The sequence below is a fragment of the Malaya genurostris genome, chromosome 3 (genome assembly GCF_030247185.1).
Source record: "Malaya genurostris strain Urasoe2022 chromosome 3, Malgen_1.1, whole genome shotgun sequence".
Taxonomy (NCBI): Eukaryota; Metazoa; Arthropoda; class Insecta; order Diptera; family Culicidae; genus Malaya; species Malaya genurostris.
The window spans coordinates 234,462,911-234,483,030 of record NC_080572.1 but is presented as its reverse complement, the minus strand read 5'-3'; the positions used below and the strand labels follow the sequence as shown (position 1 = coordinate 234,483,030).

The following is a 20,120-nucleotide window of genomic DNA, read 5'->3' as shown; positions in this document are numbered from 1 at the left end:
TAATAATCGAGTATAATTTTGAAACTAATCGATTGCAATTTATTCGATTATCTAGGTTATTAATCGATTACTCGATTATTCATTCGATTATTACTATGGGAATTTTTTAACTATTCGATTAGCTCAATAATCGAATATTAGTTTTATGCTAATCGATTAAATATTACTCGATTATCTGGGTTATCAATCGATTACTCGATTTATCGATCGATATTACGACATCCCTACTTGCATTCATCATTTCTATAAGAATATTCCTAGAATGAAAACGCTCTGAACTGCAAGAAATATTTTTTTCACTCAAATGTTTAAAAACTCAACGCTTACTCTAATGTATGAATAAATGCGAGAGAACTTATGGCAATGAGTTTACTTTACTCAAATCCATACTCAAATTTTGACATATTGTTCCAGTTTATGAATTGCAGTAATCGCAACTCAAACCATGAGTTTTGTTCAAAGAGCGTGTACGCTACAGAATAATTACAAAGTTTTGCCCAAGTAGAGTCAAACTTTACGTCAGTTTGAGGATTACAGCTGCTATGCACGAGGTCTTAATTTACTAACGAGTCGAAGACAAGATGTAAAGAAGCAAATGGAACTAATTTTTGTTAATATAGATGATGCCAGTTTTTTTTCAGATTTTTCCTTTAGAAAGGAACTGATTTTATTCTTTAGCACCTAGCATCCCTGCCTTCGCGTCTTTTTGGTGGCTTTCGAGATCCGTTTTTGTTTAGCAGCCCTTACACGTGACAATATTATTGTCAATCCAAAGTATTGTCAATACCGTCAATCCAATTGACTTGGTAACTTGAGTCCGCATTTTTCGAGAAAATCAAGCGTTTGGAGCTTCAAATATTGCAAATGAACATTGAAATATTGAGAGATGAGTTCATTGCACATATTTGGCAGTTTCCTCTCTGGAGAGAAAGTATTGTCGGATTGATGAGCAGTTTTGATTTCTTGACAATATTTTCGTCAATACAATGAAATTTCCACTACACGATCAAAAGTATTGTCAATACTCCTTGTATTGACAATAATATTGTCTCGTGTAAGGGCAGCTTTTCACTCCTAGCCTTCCTGACTGTTGTCAAACGTGTACTGAAAAAATAGGGACGTTATTGCCCCGTTTACACTTCTGCTGGCTGCCAGCATGCTGGTGTCAGTGTACTGCCCTCTTAGGAAAAAACGTTCAACTGTGGTCCAGTGATCCAAAGTATTAGACCAACGAAGGACCACCGTTGAACGTTTTTTTCCTAAGAGGGCAGTACACTGACACCAGCATGCTGGCAGCCAGCAGAAGTGTAAACGGGGCATATGGATTGTGCTTGCAGAGAAACCTAGCTTTATTGCGACCGCACAAAATTGCTTCTCATACTTAGTCTTCTTTTCGGTTTCTTTAGTATCACTAAAATTGGTTCATCAGTCTGCGAAACCAAGGGTTATTTTTCAAAGGGTAGACGAAGTATTTTCAGAGAAATACGTATTTAAGGGTGTCCAGACTTTGTTGCGAATAAGCCTTGGTGATATTTAACTAATAATTTTAGGAATAAGTAAAGCAAAGACACTCATGTTATATTTAACAACGAACTCAAAACATACATACTTTAATCATAACTTTGTTCTAAACAGCTTCAACTATTCTTAATCTTACTACTTCCGTTAGTCTCCGATTCTTTTTTGCTTGAATCATTGGACGACTTTGAAACGTCTGAAAAAAAGGGTTGAAAACAGTTTTACTAGATTGCTATTTGATGGAAGTTTACCTTGAAGTCTTTTGATAACAGAAGCGATCGGTAGCTCCACCATTGTACATAGCAGTAGACCAGCGCCATATGATATTCCGAAAACTACCAGACAAGCAGATACCTGTAATCCAGATCGAACATAAATGACATACTCGGAACGGGTGTTCGAACTCAATTGGATACTCACGAAATTAGACACGTCGAACACAAAACCGTATCCTCTAACTTTCGTGAAGTAGAATCTAATCGCATTGTATTGGGCCAAATAAACACAAAATGACAAACGTCCGATGGCAAGTACAACCGGATGACGCATAATACTCGGCAGTCTGGTGCTACCGTCCGTAGACCCATACAATAATCCTACTCCGCACATGATTCCGAAGAAGTTTCGATGTGCCGACGCGTAAATCGCCATCCATAGGGACGAAGAACTCGGCTGAATTCCATAGAAGAATGTAGCCGGAGCAGACATCAGTAGAACCATGAGTGGAGCAATTCGTTTCAAGTGCTTGTAAATGGCCAAATTTGCAAGATACTGTGGGTCTTTCTGAGCTCGGTGGTACGCAATTCCCGCTATTATTCCGGCAAAGTAACTGCATGTATGAGGGTGTGCAAGAACGTAATCTCGGAACATCCATTTGTAGAAGAAAAGCATAAATCGGAGATGTCTACAATAAAAGAGCATCCGTGTAGCAATCCTAGTATTTAGATATCAGTTCTTCGCCTACTTGAAATTTAGCAATATTACGCCCACGAAATTGAATACGTAATTATTTATCACAGGAGCGATTATCGAAACAGTAATCATCGTAACTATTGCTACCTTCAATGACTTTGGAAATCTCCAGATCAGCATCATAATGATCATACCGACGCAGAAGAATTGAAAGTCGGCGGCCATGTACCAAGTCTGTTGCATGCACTGTGAATGAAATAGAAAAGAAATTCGTATTAGAAGATAGCTTTTCCATCCGCTAGATACTCACAGCCTCATTATATTTGTAGTAATTGTTGATGAACAGAAAATTTGACCAACCATTCTTCCTACAAAAGTTTATTTCAATGTCCACCAGTCGATGCGCGGTCGGACCATCGCCAATCCGGTCAAGCCACGAAACCTGATAGAGCCACATGACTAAGTACGCCGGAAGCATCCTAGAAGAAGTTCTTCCCATATAAGCTGACCATGCAACTTACTATTGGTATTAAAACAAACAACCTCAAATACCGATTCATCACACCGGCGAAAAATATCGTCCAACGGAACTTGGGACCCGTCTCGATTAGTGCCAAAAAATGTACCGTCAGCAGCATTCCACCAATGGTGAAAAATGTGTGCACCAAAAATGGAAACACGGCCGATGCCATTCTAACTACGGCATTCGCGTACAGTGCTTCTATTAACTCGGGATTTTCCGTCGGGCTTGCCCCGAACGCCATAGTGGTGTGCACCGTGGTTATGAAGAACACCGACAAAACCCGCACCGATTCCATGAAAGCTAGGTCTCGCTGGAGTTTGGTCCGTGGTTTCACCAGCAGTCGGCGGAAGCTTCGTTTCAGGGAGAATTCCATCCAGATGTCATTTTCCGGGCTGTTGGAATCATCCTCCACGGCGACATGATTGTTGTTCACGTTGCGTACGACCCGGTTGTCACGTAACGTGGCACGAATCATCAGTATAATGATTGACCCAATCAAAACAACGAACAGAACATGATACAGGGAGATCGGTTTGCGTAAGCTTGCGGATGTTGCACAATGTTCTATCAGGGAATAGCTGGACAGGTTGTAATCTCGATGCAGCTGATATCCAAGGCAGATATTGGTGATATTGCCGTACGCACGTTTGAACTCATCCATTCCAGGGACGAATTGTTGATCAAATATGTACTGGAAAAAAAATCGAATTGAGATAGTGTTACGATAGACAGTCAATAACATACCGGTTGTTCAATCTCAATTTTCCCCTGGTTGTAAATATTTTGTTGATTTTCCGTCAGCCCATTCACCAGTTCCGTACAATGTTTAACGCAGAAACCCCGATCTAGCAGATAATGTCTATATTGGGTATCCGTTACGGAGCGTTCCTACCGATTAAATGGACATTAATGATTATTTGATGAGGAACTATAGATGGTAAGTTCTGCTAACCATGATTATATTCCAAAGCTGTGACGAATTGTCCGGCTTGATAATGATCCTAGCCACGCAGTAGACGTTTTCTGGGCCATCGGTAAGACATCTAGTCCGGTCCTCGAAATGATACATCGGTGGCATCTGAACATTATCGTAATCTGGAACAGTGAAAACGATAGCCGATTGAGCTGAGTTCTAAATAGTACTACTTGGGACACTGTATTTGCTTCTAATAGTAAAACTGGAAGTTTCTGTCCAAACATGGTATCAGTAGTAGTACGAGGCGTTCGCAAAATTAATTTTGAATCTTGAATTGAATATGAACTAGAAAAGGAGTCAGGAATACCAAGGGTGAACACAATATCAGTTTGTGACGATAATTTTTGTTTCACATTCAATCGGTTCTACGCTCATTGCTAAGAATCCAAACTCAATTTGCAAACTTTTAAATATCCATCTACTAGGTTTTATAAGAAGTCATCACAAACGAGCTCGTGATGAATAAAGTTCAAGATTTGTTTACATTTCCAATCACAGGTATTCAGATTGGAATGAACATGTAAACAAACAGCCGTCAGCTGTTAAACGATGTTCATTCGGAGAATTTTGCTGAGGTTATGTAGCGGTCATGTAAAACTTGTTCACGACATAATTAGGTTTTGCACGAACATAACATAACCTTACAAAAATAAACAAAATGAATCAATTTTGACAGCAATCAGTGGTTTATTTGTGTTCATTGCGTTCATTCTAATTTGAATACGTGTTAATAGATATGTAAACAAACCACTGATAGCTGTCAAAAGGTGAACTTGATTCATCGGCAGTTTATTGATAGTTCATTCGAGTGGTCATCGTGCAAAACCTAATAGATATGTAAACAAACCACTGATAGCTGTCAAAAGGTGAACTTGATTCATCGGCAGTTTTTTGATAGTTCATTCGAGTGGTCATCGTGCAAAACCTATTAGGTTTTGCACGATGACCACTCGAATGAACTAGCAATAAACTGCCGATGAATCAAGTTCACCTTTTGACAGCTATCAGTGGTTTGTTTACATATCTATTAACACGTATTCAAATTAGAATGAACGCAATGAACACAAATAAACCACTGATTGCTGTCAAAATTGATTCATTTTGTTTATTTTTGTAAGGTTATGTTATGTTCGTGCAAAACCTAATTTAGGTTTTGCACGAACATGCCATAACCTCACAAAATGAACAGAATGAACTTTATTTGACAGTCGACGTGTACTTGTTTACAGTTTAAAAGTTCATCAGAGGTTCATCGTTCGAATGTAAAAATTGCAAGTCGCCTCACACTAAACAGATTCATACATATATCACTCCTTGATGCTGGAAACAAATACAGGGCAATCTTATTAGTTTTTTTCACTGTGGAATACGTTTTTAACAGGCAATTTTTCGTCATTTTTCAATACGCTTCCAATCGTAGTTTCTTATTTTGTCGCGTAGGTCTTTGCCGATTATTCCGAGTCGTATTTGTATTCGGACGCTGTTTCGAGCCGCCCCAACATGGGGAACAGACGGCTCTCTCTATGTAAAGAGAAGGCAAGCCCCCCCTTCCCTGTCAGCATACGACCAAGGGGACCAGGGTTAGTTACCCGATCTTTATGTGTTTAAATTTTTTTATGTGTTTAAATTCTGAAACACAAAATCAAAACTGAAGTAATGAACGCAAGTAAACACGTTATCTCTTACGTCGTCGTTTTTCAAAGACAGAATATTTTCATTTTAAGAGAAATTCGTCGTGCTTTTCACTGAATTTATGTTGCAAAAATTACCATCGTAGCAGAAACACACCTGAAGTTATACCCAACAACTTCAAGTGCGTTAAGTTTAAATTTCATAGAAATCAGTCCGAATGGATTATGATCCGAGAAAATTTAATCGTGGTGTATTATCATAACATGAAAATATATTATTTTCCCCAAATCATGACTCGTTTTGCTCATTTCAAAAACGGAATTTTGACCGTGTAGAGATTTCCACAATTTGGTCCTTCTAAAAGGCAGAAATGAATCCTGTACAGCATCTTGATAGTTTCTGTCAATGAAATATGCAAATCCGAAATGAGATAATCGACGTCAAAAATCGTTTAAAATTTTAGTAATGAAAAGAGGGAAATTTTCGCAATCCACACAATCGATCAACTATCAATTCGAATTCGAAAGTGTAAAGAAATCGTGGCCGTTTTATTCGTATTCATGACATCCAGTTATGTCTCTGACATTACACACTCGTACTTTTTTATTTACCGTGCTGGCAGTTTAGCAAAGACACACATCCCAAACGAGTAATGAAACGTTACAGTCGAGCAATGACATACACTCTAAGCGGAAAATGAAACGTTTCATTGAGGTTTCACTCGTGCAACTGAGCAATGACCCAATCCCAGCGAAGTTTGAACTTATTATTCAGTTCTTTGAACTTAAGATGCAACTTTAGATTGCAATGAATATTTTTTACTGCTATTCACTTCGGGGGCAGCTAATCGTTCACCGCTTGAACAACGAAATTTTGCCTAAGTAGCTGCTTATAGCTTTATCACTAAACTCACAGATGACATAGAAATTCAACAAAAGATTAAAAATCCCTAGAGGGAATTCAGACAAAAGAGCAAAATGTTCACAGGGCATTAAGAAATTTTTACTCCACTTGCAGATTGGTTCGCTAGAAGACCTTTTTCGATTCTGTTTTCAAGAATGTGCTAATGCTACAGGTGCATTTCTAATTACATTGACATGAACTGCCCGAAAATACATTACTCGCAGATGAAATTAAAACATTTATACTTTATATCTATTTAATACATGGAAAAGTTGTTTTATAATCAACTCTTATATTCTCCTGCATACTTTCACTTACATGAAACGACCACTACGCAACCGACAATTATTTATTCCGTTAGCCGAAAATTATTTATTTTATTGTTTACTAGTTTGAAGAGAAGAGTTTACATAATGCAATAATTTTTTGAGTTTTGGAGGGGGTTTGAACCTCTGAAACACCCTCTTGTATACGCACCTGGACGAACTGGCCAATGCAGACTTTCAATATGAAACGTTGTAAAGTGACAGCACTTGAATACAGCAATTTCGTTTACCTGAATGATTATGACAAAATCAACAAATGTGACAGATCAACAACATTTTAGTTGAAACAACAATTGCAATATTGTAATTTTGTGATCTGCGGGCTCTCCGTGTTGAAGAATTTTCCAAAAAAAAACATAACATTACATTTGCTCTACAATAACTCTGAATAAATATTATTCAATAAACACCCGACTGTTACATTTTGATAACGAATATGAGTAAATGTTCCGTAATAATCTGTGCATAACCCAGAATATTATTAACATAGCGATCAAGGTTATTATTTTTTAAATAGAAACATAGATAAATTTAATGAGTGGGAAATTTCTTATTGAAATTGTTATTTATTGTCGATGCAAGTTCTTCCAATTTATTTTATATTATAATATTGATTCAACCACATTGTTTCTTGTTCGTTTTTAACCTTAGGTATACTTTTTTAGACTATACTAGGCTAATATAGTATTGGAACACACTAGAGATGGGAAATCCGTTCACGAACAGTTTAACAAGTTATTTCTCCTCGAAGAGTGAGTGAATTTGAGTTCTTCATTCAAGAATGATAGTTCTCTATATAGAAATGAAAAAAAATCGAATTCTTGGAGGATGTATACAAGTTAGTGCGTTTTTCGGAATGTTTTCTGATTTGAGGAATCTGGTAGAAGTTACACACATTCGTGACCTTTGATAGCGTATAGAAAGAGAATGATTGTTGGTAGAAATACATGCCAAAAGTACTCACTATTTTTGAATCTGTAATCTGTAGCTCTCATATTATTTGCGAAGAAACATACAAAGTTTCAGAAGAACGAAACCAAAAAGGTTAAAAAAGGGACAAAATTATTGATATATAAAGAAAGAACAACGAAAGAACGATTCAATAGATTTAATTCTTTCGGTAGAACTATTAAATTTTGAGCGATTCTTTGTAATGAACGGTTTTGCCCAATCCTAAGAGTCTTAAAAACTACTGATTTTCCAGAAAGCCTTAACAAGACTTATTTAGTGGTTGTTTTACAAAAGACTGAATAGTTCGGATAATAACAATTTCAATTTTAATTATAAGGCTTTAAAATTAATGCTTAATTATTTGGCTTTCAAATGACTGATGGTATTTCTGGCTACCAAGAAAACACTAACAATAATCGAATTTGGGGTAAAAGCTGCACTAAAGAGAATTATTGAAGAGAGCATGAAGTCTGAATATAATGTGTTGAAGATATATCACTTTTATCATATCCGCTGGCCAGCTATGTTTCTTGTTCTAATCATACTGTTACCTCGAATTAATTTGAAATAGTCAAAAAGATTGAGTTTTTATCTTGAAGAGCTAGTACATACGAATAACATTAGTAGCAAAGTAACAGACAAACTAAAGATGGAATACATTGAGCTGTGTGGTACTGTTGGTTCTAAGATGAATATTTGGATAAATTGTGGATGAGGTCTCCTATTAAGCAAACACTCATACTTAAACAAAAACGTTTTCAAAGTCTTGTGGCTCAGCGTTTCGTTGATAAATGAATGCTGGGAGCGTAATTAACAAAACAGCACTCAAAACCATATAATCGATACAAGGAGGCTGTCGAACCGAAGAAACAGTTTCTAATCAAGATTAGAGCTTATATTTTCACTCTGCAGATCTCCACCTGTCACCCTTTTCACAACCGGAAGTCGGATCCGGATGAAATTCGTATGGGACCACAAGAAAATCGGTTCAGCCATATCTGTGATAATTGATCGCTCAAAAATGTTACATACATACACAATTTCTGATCTTTACGAACTGATTCGAATGGTATATGACACTCAGCCCTCCGGGCCTTGGTTGTGAAATCGGTTTTCGCAGTGATTGCATAACTTATCCATATGAGAAAGCCAAGAACGACTTCTTCCCATTGTTATGTGCACTTGGTATAATGAATATATCCTATTTCTAAATCGAGAAACCCAAAAAATACTTTATTTCTCAACTCTCGATGTTCTTTTGGATATGGTATTTCTAGAAATATTCAAAAATATACTGAACATAGACGATTTCAGCCTGTTCTAAAAACCGAGAATTTTTTATCTCGCGCACCGGGAAAACCGGGAAAAAACCGGGAAATTGAAATCGTCAATTCACTTGCCACCCTGCACATGTTTAAGAAAAATAAACTACTAAAATTAAAATTAAGCACTTTAATACAAATCACATAATTAATAAGTCGGAACCAAACTCATCAAGCTTGTGGCATAACCTTCTGGTTATGCATAAACAACTCTTCATAAAACCATAAGAATGAACTTTCAACTACGAAAATATCGTTCGCGTGCACTTTGAAGCTCCACCGAAGGTCGACCCGAAACCTGAAAAGACTGCATCGCATAGCGAGAGGAGCTCAAATCGAGAAGCTGCATGGCATGCAACTAATTTAAGCCACCGAAACCCCGAACCTAGTCTAATGAGCTAGCCTATCTAATAGTTTCATTACCAGCAACAGTTCTTTCAAAATCGCGCGACACGCATCTCAGCGACCTTCACCGCGCGTCGATTTTGTTTGCCTTGCTTTGGTAATTTTCGCGGGTGGCTGTTTATTGAAGTTCGATGCTTGAGCTTTCGAGCACTTTCTCAAGTATCCATTACCACTTCTCGTGCACTGGATCGGCGTATTATTATTTTGTGCGTCGAACTTCAACCGGTTTTGATTCTGAGTAGTCTAGATTTTGTTTTTTTTTGTTCGGTTCTAGAACCTGTATGTAGAAAGGCACTCACGTTCACTATCGTTACATCCGACAAGACCGGCAAGACACAGTAGGCCCAGAGCGATGCCCGATAAGGCTCGCATATCCTTGACAACGGTCAGCACTGCTTCGCCAAAGCGCACCATGATCGATCACGCGCGGCACTTCTGAAAACGATCCACTAGCCACGACAAACCGAATGAAATTGATGCTGAGCAGATGACGGACTACTGCTTCACCTCAGAACTTGCGTCATAGAGGGGATAAGTCCCGGTCTTTGGAAGCTGAAAATTTAGTTGGTGTTTGCACAATGCTTTTTTTGTCAAGAAGCAATTTCGTAGTGAGTTGAGCCCACGATCTTGAACTCGAACAACGAATGCAATTGGCTCGTACTATATGCTGGGTACTTACTCGAACCTTCGCTTGTCGGGAAAGGATCAGTGCTGAAGGCTATTCGAGATTATTTATGTGTACATTCACAATGAAGGCAGTTCCACAACTTCACAACAGGTCAATTTAGGTACGCTCTTTCGAAGTTTATTTTCTTCAACACTTCTATGTCTGCATGGCGAAATCTGTTCGAAAATAACAAAGCCGGAATTCAGAAGAAAGTAAATACATGTGGTACGTAAAGGGTGAAACATGTTTCATAACATTCAGTGTCAAGTTCAGTCGACAACGTAAATAATGAATCGACCGTGTCTTTCGTTGGCGGAACCAATTACGCACAACTACAAAATTTGCTACGCCCACCATAGATAATTATCAAGAGTTGCTGCTATATTACCTAATATCGTCAAACAAATTGGATGACTCGTTACATCAAGTACAGCCAGGTTGAAGGATCCACTCGAATATCTAGCATTCAGTGACGAAAGAAATTGTAGCTAAGATTGGAGTGTATTTAAATAGCTTCGACAATCAATACCGAGAGATTAAATCACCTTGCTAAAAGTTTATTCTATAAAGTCAATTCACGGAGTTGAACACAGGTAATTCAAACTGTAATCGAACAAGGGGTTCTCACATTATTCAAAATGTGTAGATCAACAAATTTAATGTCCGCATCATTTTGAAATGAAAATGACAGAAATTTGCTTCAAATGTCATCGCTTGCCTTGCCACTACAGATCGACCTTAAAAACATGATCACCGTAGCCGACTCTTCGTCGTGTAATTTTTATGAGACCCCCTTCCTAAACCACGTAGACTAAAATTTGGTTCTTCTGAACCCCCGTCCCCCTTTACACTCTTAATACCAAGCCTAAAAAAGTTACGCGGAGCACCAAGCCTGAAAAAAAGTTGGAACAGTAACTTTGAGCTGTCATAGCTCAGCTGTTACTTGACCAATTTCGATAAATTTTACACTGCCCGCAGATTCTGAATTTTGAAATTGAATTCAAAAATTAATTTCTTGTTCAGAAGTCAATTCTAAAACTCAGGTTCGAAGTTCAGATCAGTTGTTCCAGAACCCAGATCAATCAATCAATATGCTGAATTTTGTTCATGCATTCTGAGGTTGAAATCCTAAATGAGAATTCTGTATTCGAATCTCGACTTTCTGGGACTTCTGGGAAAAATCGAAAAGTCGAGTTGAAATCGGTCGAACCATCACTGAGAAAATTGCTCATAAAAATAATTCGTTGAAGATGCACATACACACCGTTCGATAGTCGATTTTTCCAGCAATTCTTATACCTTTCTATAGAGAAAGGTGAAACATGTATATCTAGGCTGTGAGCCATTTCGCGGTTAATTTTTGCTTTTGGTTGAAATCTGACCCTTGAGTGGTTATTTTGTGTCGGGTAATTAAATTTAATTAAAACTGCGGCCCATTTCAAAGTTTGACGGATGGAAAGTTATTTGGGTTTATTTTGCACTGGAAATAATTTTAACTAAAGAATTTATATTAGAATTTTCTTTGAAAAATTTTTTTTCTGTGGCGGAAAATAATCATCGATCTGTCAAAAATAACCAGGACTTTCGAGCAGGGTTATTTTTGACATCATCAAAATAACCGCTCGAGTGTCAGATTTTAACCAAAAGTTAAAATTAACTGCGAAATGGTTCACAGCTCTAAGTCAAGAAATTAATTAACGTCCAATATAAGCCAAACGCTTATTAATTTATTTGCTTCTTAGTATCTGAAAACAGATTATTATAGTAAAATTTGAATTTATTTTATACTTACTGCATAACTTTTATCACCAAAATCGAAATAGTAAACAGTGTCAATGGATACGCAGTTTTTTAAAGATATTTAGGACTTCAGCATTTCCAATTGTACAGACAATTCATTGAAGTACACTGTCACGCTGACAGTACACCTTGACACTGTACCACATATCCTAAAACGTGTCTTAGAAAATTCATCGAAGTGTTCTTTATTCTAATTTGTATTTGGTCTGAAATCTTTTCGACAATTTCCAACTTTTAATGATTCTAATCACTTATTTCTATTGTTTCATATATTTTTGTTGCATTTAATCATCAATATTGGCATTCCGTTCAAAACCGGTTAACATTTCACAAATATCCAAGTGCAGTTGGCTCTAAGCTGAATTTAGAACTCCACAACCTACTCCAATGGATGTTTTCACAAACAATCACGATTTACAGAAAACAAAACTAAAGTTACACTGGAAACCGTTATACCATTTTGCAGGGTTTCTGATAAACCCTTTTCTATGGTACTACGATTCAGTGTTGTCAGGTGATTTGACAGGATATTGTAACTTCTTGACTTACCCGACAAGCTTCAGCAACACGTGACTCGGACTTGGTCGCAGGGTCGGCGCGCTACTGGGCAAACTAGAGGGATTTCGCGGATCTATTGCTTTATTAAAACACTCAAGTTTCTTTAACATTCGTTATATTTGTTTTTGGTGTAAATGTACGGTGTTTTTAATTGTGTCTATGGTGGGTTCACTGTTTCACTGGTACATACCAAACGGTTGACTGAACTGGCGAGAACTCGCTGTAAATGGCACCGATGAACCTCGGTGTAAGATGGTTGTGGCTGGGTGCAGGATATCTGATGTGGCGTGGGTGATGAGTTGGCGGGCTCAGAAAGGCGTTCTGAGCGGATCGTTCACAGGCGCTTCCTTCGTTGGCGAGATCGGTTGGCGACGGACGGTACCGTTCTTGCCAGACCGAGAAGGGATACTCTCCTTGGTGATTAGGGCCTTTGCCCGAGAGTTTTCTGTCCTCTTTAGCGGTTATGGTCGCGGTTGACCAGAGGACCAATCGCTGGTCTTTTACGGTTAGACGTAGACGACCGTTAAATCGTCTAGGCCGAAGCGTGTGCGGGTGTCTACCGGAGTTCACAACTGCCGGTATGCCAATTTCTGCTGTTAAAGTAGTAACCAAAAGGTCCTGCGGTGAAGTGAAAAAAAGCATTCCTCCGTTAGCTATGCTTGATTTCCCAATCAGGGATACTACCAAAATGGTTTTTCACCCTATTTACCTGAATGGTTAGTTTAGAATTCACTTAACCTTCTATTTCTTTAAACTATTTAACGACACGTCTTACGCACTCGCTCGCCTGTTTCAAAGTGAACGGCTTGATCTGCGGTTGCCTTCTTGGCGGGGTTTTCCAATTTCCCGCGATTAATCATCGGAAAATGGCTGCTTATCAGTATAACAGTTTTGACCCAGTGGTGATGTTAAGTGTAATTGAATTGAATGTAGTGTATGTTACTATAGGCGTTTTTGTGTAAAATTCAAGCGACGTGAGTGCATTGGTTTCCACATTTATATAGCACAAATAAAAAAATAAGTTTGATTCCTGTAACGTTTGGTTACAATATCTGTATATTTCTTTTAAAAAAATCGGTATTTATCGGTATCTATTTTTTTAAACAAATTGATTTAAAACGACGTTATCGGTTTGAAGGTTAACTTAATACGTATGTTAAAACTATTTGATAAATATTATGACTAAGTCCATAGTATTTGAGAAAAAAAATCATATTGTGATTGAAAATTAACGATGTAACGCGAGTTCGTTAAAATGGAACATACCTAATCTGCTTATAGAACAAAGCAAATTCCACAATCAAAGTACATTTTGATAGCTTGGTTGATTGTTAAAACAGTTTAAAAATATAATTTAAAACATTAAAATATATTCAAATAACTTGCTGATTTTTTTCATTCGATTGCAATTGACGATTTTCCAACTGATTTTTCAAGAGAAGCGATCATTCTGAAATGCTAATATGATTAGATGATTATCTTGCGAAGATATTTGTGTATACTTACATTTCTAATTATACATGTTATTATTGAAACTTTGCTTAACACTATTGGTTAGCAATAACTTTCCATGCACGTTATGTGTTTTGATATAGTCTTTGGTTGCAAGTATTCCTTGCATAGATTCAGCAGACAGACGATTTCTAACTTTCGTTTTATTCAGATTGTATTGTGAAAATAAACGTTCTACGCTGGCAGAAGAGTGTGGCAATATTAACAGTTCCGCGATAAATTGTTTCAAGTGGGGAAACGAGAACTCTCCATTTGGTCGCATAGTAGGAAGAACGCTTGACCGAAATGCACAGCTGTTTCCTCGTTCCTCTTCGGTAAACTTATAAAAATCGATATTCCGAATTTCGCGAAATTCTGAGTCCACTTTCTGAATGTTTTCATTTGACACCAAATTAGGAAACAGTTTTACCAATGGTAAAATAGATTCATGCGTTCGTTTAATTACATTTTTGGGGTCAATTAAAATCATGTTGTTCAGCACCGGCTCTTCGAGATAAAAACGAATCTGAATTTGATTTGCTAGTGAAATATAGAAATTCATTATGTTCGTTAAAAATTGTATCGCTTCTTCGTTATGAATTAGGTTATTCGATTGTAGTTCCTCAAGGTGTGTTTTTGCTGATGTGCCGATGTACATTAATTCCAATTTTTTGCAGTTCTGTGGAATTAGTGTTATTTTTCCAAGGTCTTTGCAAGTTAGCATATAATCAGCAGTCAAGAAGTTATCCAAAATGGTTCGATATAACTGAGAAACTTCTGTATGAAGCCTACAGAGCTCAGGCGTTTCAGACTGAAATAATCTGTTTAACTTACTGATTGCAGGTAAAATGGAATTAAGAAACAGTAGATATGTTTTCGTAAGCGGATTTTGTAATTCTTTACGAATTGCTGCTTGCTTCTCACGGGTAGATTTGTCCGCCCTATCATCGACGAAGTTGAAGTACATCACCAGAACATCATACCGATCTAACATTCGTGTAACTACTCCCTCTAATGAAAGCCATCGTGTTGCTGAGGGATGTAGCATCTTTATCGGTTGCATCTCTAAAAGACTCTGCAATTCTTCGAATCTAGCTTGTCGCTGTCCGCCATATTTCAAAAAAATATACTCATTTCGACATACTCGCTCAACCTCACTTGGGATGTTCTTGCATGCATATGATGAACATAACGCAAACAAATGACAAATGCATTTCATTAGGAAAATATTGAGACAGTCGAATCGAAAGAATGCTGCAATTGAATGATTTTGACCCATCATAACATTGGCACCATCTGTACCTAATCCTATCAAGTTCGTTGCATAGGGTACACCGTCATTCTCAAACTGCGAAACTATGAGTTTGTGTAGCGCAGTAGCAGTAGTATCCGTGAGTTAGAATTTTATAAAAATAATCATGAATGACTAGCGCATCATTCCACTTATATGTTCGAACTATCATTGGAAGAGATTTTTGACCTGCGAGATCAGTTGATTCATCCACTAAAAGACTCCATTTCTTGGTTTTCATTAGGTGAACAAGTTCATCTGTTTGACATTTACCAAAAACATTTTTTTGAATTGCAGTAATTTTCGTGCGACCAGTCCTCATATTCTCAGCAATTTTTAAATCTTGAAATATATCTTTAGCCGTTTTAGCAAAATTCTCAATCATGCTAGCTGAAGCATTGTTTCGAACTCCCCAAGCACAAAGTCGAAGTTCAGCCTCGACAGTACCATCACATTGAGATAAAAAGGTGGCCATGGAATGACTACTACCAATATTTTTTGACATGTCACCATTCGAAATATGCTTGGTTGTCTTGTCTTCCGTGTCTTTCTAGATCTGCAAAACCACCTGTACACTTTATATTTTGCTTACAAACTCTGCGTAGCGTAGAGACCTCCCTTTAAACTTGTAGTAATCCATTGAAGTTTTTTCTCCCACTCCTTCGTGTAATGTTGAACTACTTTCATTTTCGTTTTAGGTTTGATTTTTACCGAATCTGAATTAAAGAAAACATAAATATTATATTACAAAACTATAAAATTTTTCTTCAAAGTAAAGTATTCCCATTCAATTTCGTGTGTTTTGGATTTTGTATGTTTTGAACACCATGAAAAAAAATTGAACAGGAAAACACTTAAACGTTCGTGAATATGGCTTAAACACATTATACTTTTAAGAGCTTAAAAACATCGGTTCGTTTCAAAATGGCTATTCATGTTCTGAACTATTTTCACTTTTAATAACTATAATCTGAATTCTACCAACACCCCATCGCTACATAAGAATACAACATTGCATTATTCCGCACTTGCCACTAGCGTCACAAAGAAAACCCAACACCAGGCGAACGACCGTAACTAGCTTAAGCCGGGTATAATTAAACGATATAGATTATAAAAGATAACCCAACAGGTCGTTCATCGAGTGAGCTTCGGGATCAATCATACAATTATTAAGTAGTGATGGAAATTGATTTAACATTAATAAGAATTGTTGATTACAATCCGAATTACAGCTCGGAGGTTTGTGACAAATACTACAGATCATACGATGCGTCGATAGCCGAATCCGAATAAAATTCAATTGCACAGGTTTTCACTCTCACCCTCCGATTAAAATAAGCATAACATAACAGACGCATATACAAACAGATTGCGTTCCCGACAAACTGAATCGCTTTGTACTGGAAACTCGTCCCTCAATGCGTCTAAACAAAAGCCAGTTTTCACGGTTGAAACGTTTTAGAAATGATGCATGCTAGTATATTGAAAATAATTGTAAAATTTGATTACCTGGCGAAGATGAAAGTTCGGACTCCAGAGAAGAATTTTTAGCTCTAGGTTTTCCTAAACCTGAGGACAAATAAACAAATAAACCCAATTTTATTAAGCAATTGTTTATAACTCACATAGGCTACTCTCCTCCAGAATTGGATTTTTTTTCCAGTGTCGCATTCTCAGCATAGTTTTTCCTATGCGATTCTTGCCCACATTATCAGATCCGAATGAATTCCGAATGGATTCCGAATCAATTCCGAATCGGCGAAAATTTTCATTCGGAATTTCATGTGGAAATCATAATGAATTCCGAATCAATTCCAACTCCAGTGCAACAACCGATTCCGAATGAATTTCGCCTACAACCGGTTGATTCGGAAATCAGTCGGAATTGAGTGAGAAGATGCGGACTGAATTTTCAATTTGTCTTCTTCTTCTTCTTTCCCGATTTTGCACGTTTTCGTGCTGACTTTCAGTTTATTTTTAAATGAAAACATTACATAACTGATTACACACATTGAAATCTTCATGTTTTTCGGATATACAGAACTAGTAAATAACCAGTTCTTCTTAGAATTCCAACATAAACTGTTGAAATTCGCTGGAAATTAACAAAACGGCCTACCTTAGTCAGCATCATCCATTCCTCTAGCTGGAGTGTAATGAAATGGCTTAAGTCGCCTAAATTTTACACTAACACATTCATAAAATGAGCGAATATTCAATGACATTTATAATGTCACTGTCAATCAGGTTGATCGAGCAGCCAACTCAGGCGAAAATTCTAGCACTGAACCGATCGAGCACTGAAAAATCATGCAGTCGAGTAAGAATTCATTACGCATTCCGTCATTTCGATAATGTGGGTGACTGCTTTTACCTGTAATAAAAATAATAGGGCAACGGCTCCCTATTTCATCTGAGCTCCTATTTCCATCTCATCCCTTCACCTCATAACTTTGAACATGAATAATATTTTACAACCTACCGGAAGCAAACTGTGAAATGTTTTAAAATGATTTGAAAAGCTATTGTCACACTTTCCTATTGAAAGAAATGGTTTTAAATTCTTCGGTGATCGTTTTTTTCATATAAAATAAACTCACTTTTCAATTAAGGACACATTTTCGTCTCAAGATTTACAGTTCGTCATGTTTCTGAATATCTACTAAACGATTCGTCTCAAAACATGATCACTATTTCGCACAATTACACTACCATTGAATGCTGGATGACTTCATAATTAGTTATGTTCACTTGCCACTTGTTTAGTTAACGATTCAAAACTTCAAAAATTACCCGACAAACAATAAAAGTCTTAAAAAATATGAGATGAAAGTTTTTCACTTCGTTCACTTGATTGCGCTTTGTTTTCATCTCATTTGGTTTCGCAAAGTTGCCAAGTTATCTCACAATGTTACAAAACAAAAATTGTTTATCTTCCTCAAATTATCGTCAAAAAGTATGTTTTTGGTATCCGTGACATTAGTTTAATTATATAATTGATATTAATATTTCAATAAAACTGTTTCAGTTTCGAATATTACCAGATAGAACGTGTTAAATACTAATGAAATAACCATTGAGGCAAATCTAGTAGCACTGGTTTTATTCCGCTATACGCCAACATAACTCTGTGAAGTGTGTGTGTTTCATCGGTTGAGCACAGAGATGCCAGGTATTTTCAATTATATATATGTATTACTTTGTATAGAAAGTCTATATCTGTTCTATCTGTTTTCACTAATAAAATGATGTTAAAAGATAGTTCTTTAGATCTCCGTAAGCCATTGCCCCATTAATTAGATAATTCAACGAGTAAATTTTTTACCAATAATAATAATGTGGAAAAATCCTGGTGGGTACGGTTGTATCGTTTGAGTTTTATATCTGGCAGCGGTGAGGCAGTCACCAGAGGCAGCGGTGAGGCAGGTCACCAGAATGTCTGCCCAGCCATATTTTTCCAGCTGGCAGAGTTAAGTCAGCCATCTGGCAGCCATGCGTATTCGGGTGAGAATGTAATAGTGGAATATTTTGTTTTGATTGCTGTCGCCATTGCTAATTTATAGGATGAATAAAAGATCAACGATAGGATGGATAAAAATCCATTGAGATGAAATTAGGAGCAGAGTAGTGAAAACATCATTAGTGTTTTTAGCTGTTTTTTAAATATTAGTTGAATTTTCAAGAAATGTGAATCTATTCTCAACGTGGAGCAAGGCGAATGAAGCAGTAATATGAAATAGTTACAATGATTTTAGTGGCTAAATCGGGGTTTGAAGGCGACGTCCTTACAAATGAGATGAAATAGGGAGCCCTTACCCTATAATTATATAATTTTGTTCCTGAAAACTACCACTAACCCGCTCTGGCAAAATATGTTAATGCTGGATTTGGTGTCGCGGTTCTGCACTATCCACATTTTTACGATTTCGGAGCATTTTAAAAGACTCTTTCGTTCAATTCATCCGGAAACGGCACAAAAAAATCCTTTCAGTTCATATTTTCGACACGACTGGAACACGCAAAACGAGATACTCAGAGTGCACTGACAGAATTCGGGCTTACATGTGAGTACAGACTCTCATAGCAACAGACCGGCGAATACTTCTTGGGGAGCCAAACGAACCGTCAAATTCCTATGGTAGAGCATGGGAGTTTGACGGCTCGTTTGGCTCCCTAAGAGGTATTCGCCAGTCTGTTACTACGAGAGTCTGTACATGTGAGTACCGATTCAGACTTATCATTTTTTTAGCATCGGGTTTACATTTGAACCAGAATCCTGATTGAAAAAATATAGATGATTGAATTGGAGAGAAAAACAAATACACTCTCAAACCAAATGTATCAGTACGATGTTAAAAAATACAAGCACAAAAAATGAAAATCGGTATTTATCGGTATGAAAAATGAATAATCGGTATTTTTAGAGAACCAAAAGTGACACCAAAAGTGCCGTCTGGTTTAGAGTGGGTGCGTCAATATTCCTAAAATGCATGTATAAAGTTGCTTGCGCATTTAACACAACCACAGTAGCCAATGCAAAAAAAAGTATACCCTTTTCTCATTTGATGCGCTGTCAGTGTCACCGTACAGTGGGAAATCTAGGTTTACTTAATTTATGCTAATACTCAAAATAGAAGGATGTCGCCACTGTGCATAAGAGGTCCTTCGGAAAAGCAACTCGGCTAACCAGCCCCGGTCTCCCCTAAAGACCGATGCGATCAGGCATCGTGTTCAGAAAGGAATGCAACAGATATTTAAGGCTGCCCAATTGAGATCCAAGTGGAATTTAGGAGCATTCGAAATATAAAATAAAAACAAAACAATTACAGGAACATAATAGGG

At 37.1% G+C, this 20,120-nt stretch overlaps 1 protein-coding gene across 2 annotated transcripts; it reads right to left on the bottom strand.

Moving 5' to 3' along the window:
- Positions 1 to 1,557: 1,557 nt before the first annotated feature.
- On the bottom strand, positions 1,558 to 9,921 carry LOC131438863 (uncharacterized). Of its 2 annotated transcripts, none has more exons than XM_058609206.1 (9): positions 9,768 to 9,921; positions 3,906 to 4,048; positions 3,698 to 3,841; positions 2,974 to 3,644; positions 2,741 to 2,909; positions 2,483 to 2,676; positions 1,939 to 2,422; positions 1,770 to 1,872; positions 1,558 to 1,714 (listed from the first exon to the last, which is right to left on the bottom strand). In XM_058609206.1, the coding sequence occupies exons 1-9, from the start codon at positions 9,880 to 9,882 to the stop codon at positions 1,638 to 1,640; spliced, it is 2,100 nt and encodes a 699-aa protein (XP_058465189.1). In that variant the 5' UTR covers positions 9,883 to 9,921; the 3' UTR covers positions 1,558 to 1,637. The 2 variants fall into 2 exon arrangements, with proteins under 2 accessions (XP_058465189.1, XP_058465190.1); XM_058609207.1 differs by lacking the exon at positions 9,768 to 9,921 and adding an exon at positions 9,487 to 9,740.
- Between the last annotated feature and the right edge of the window lie 10,199 nt (positions 9,922 to 20,120).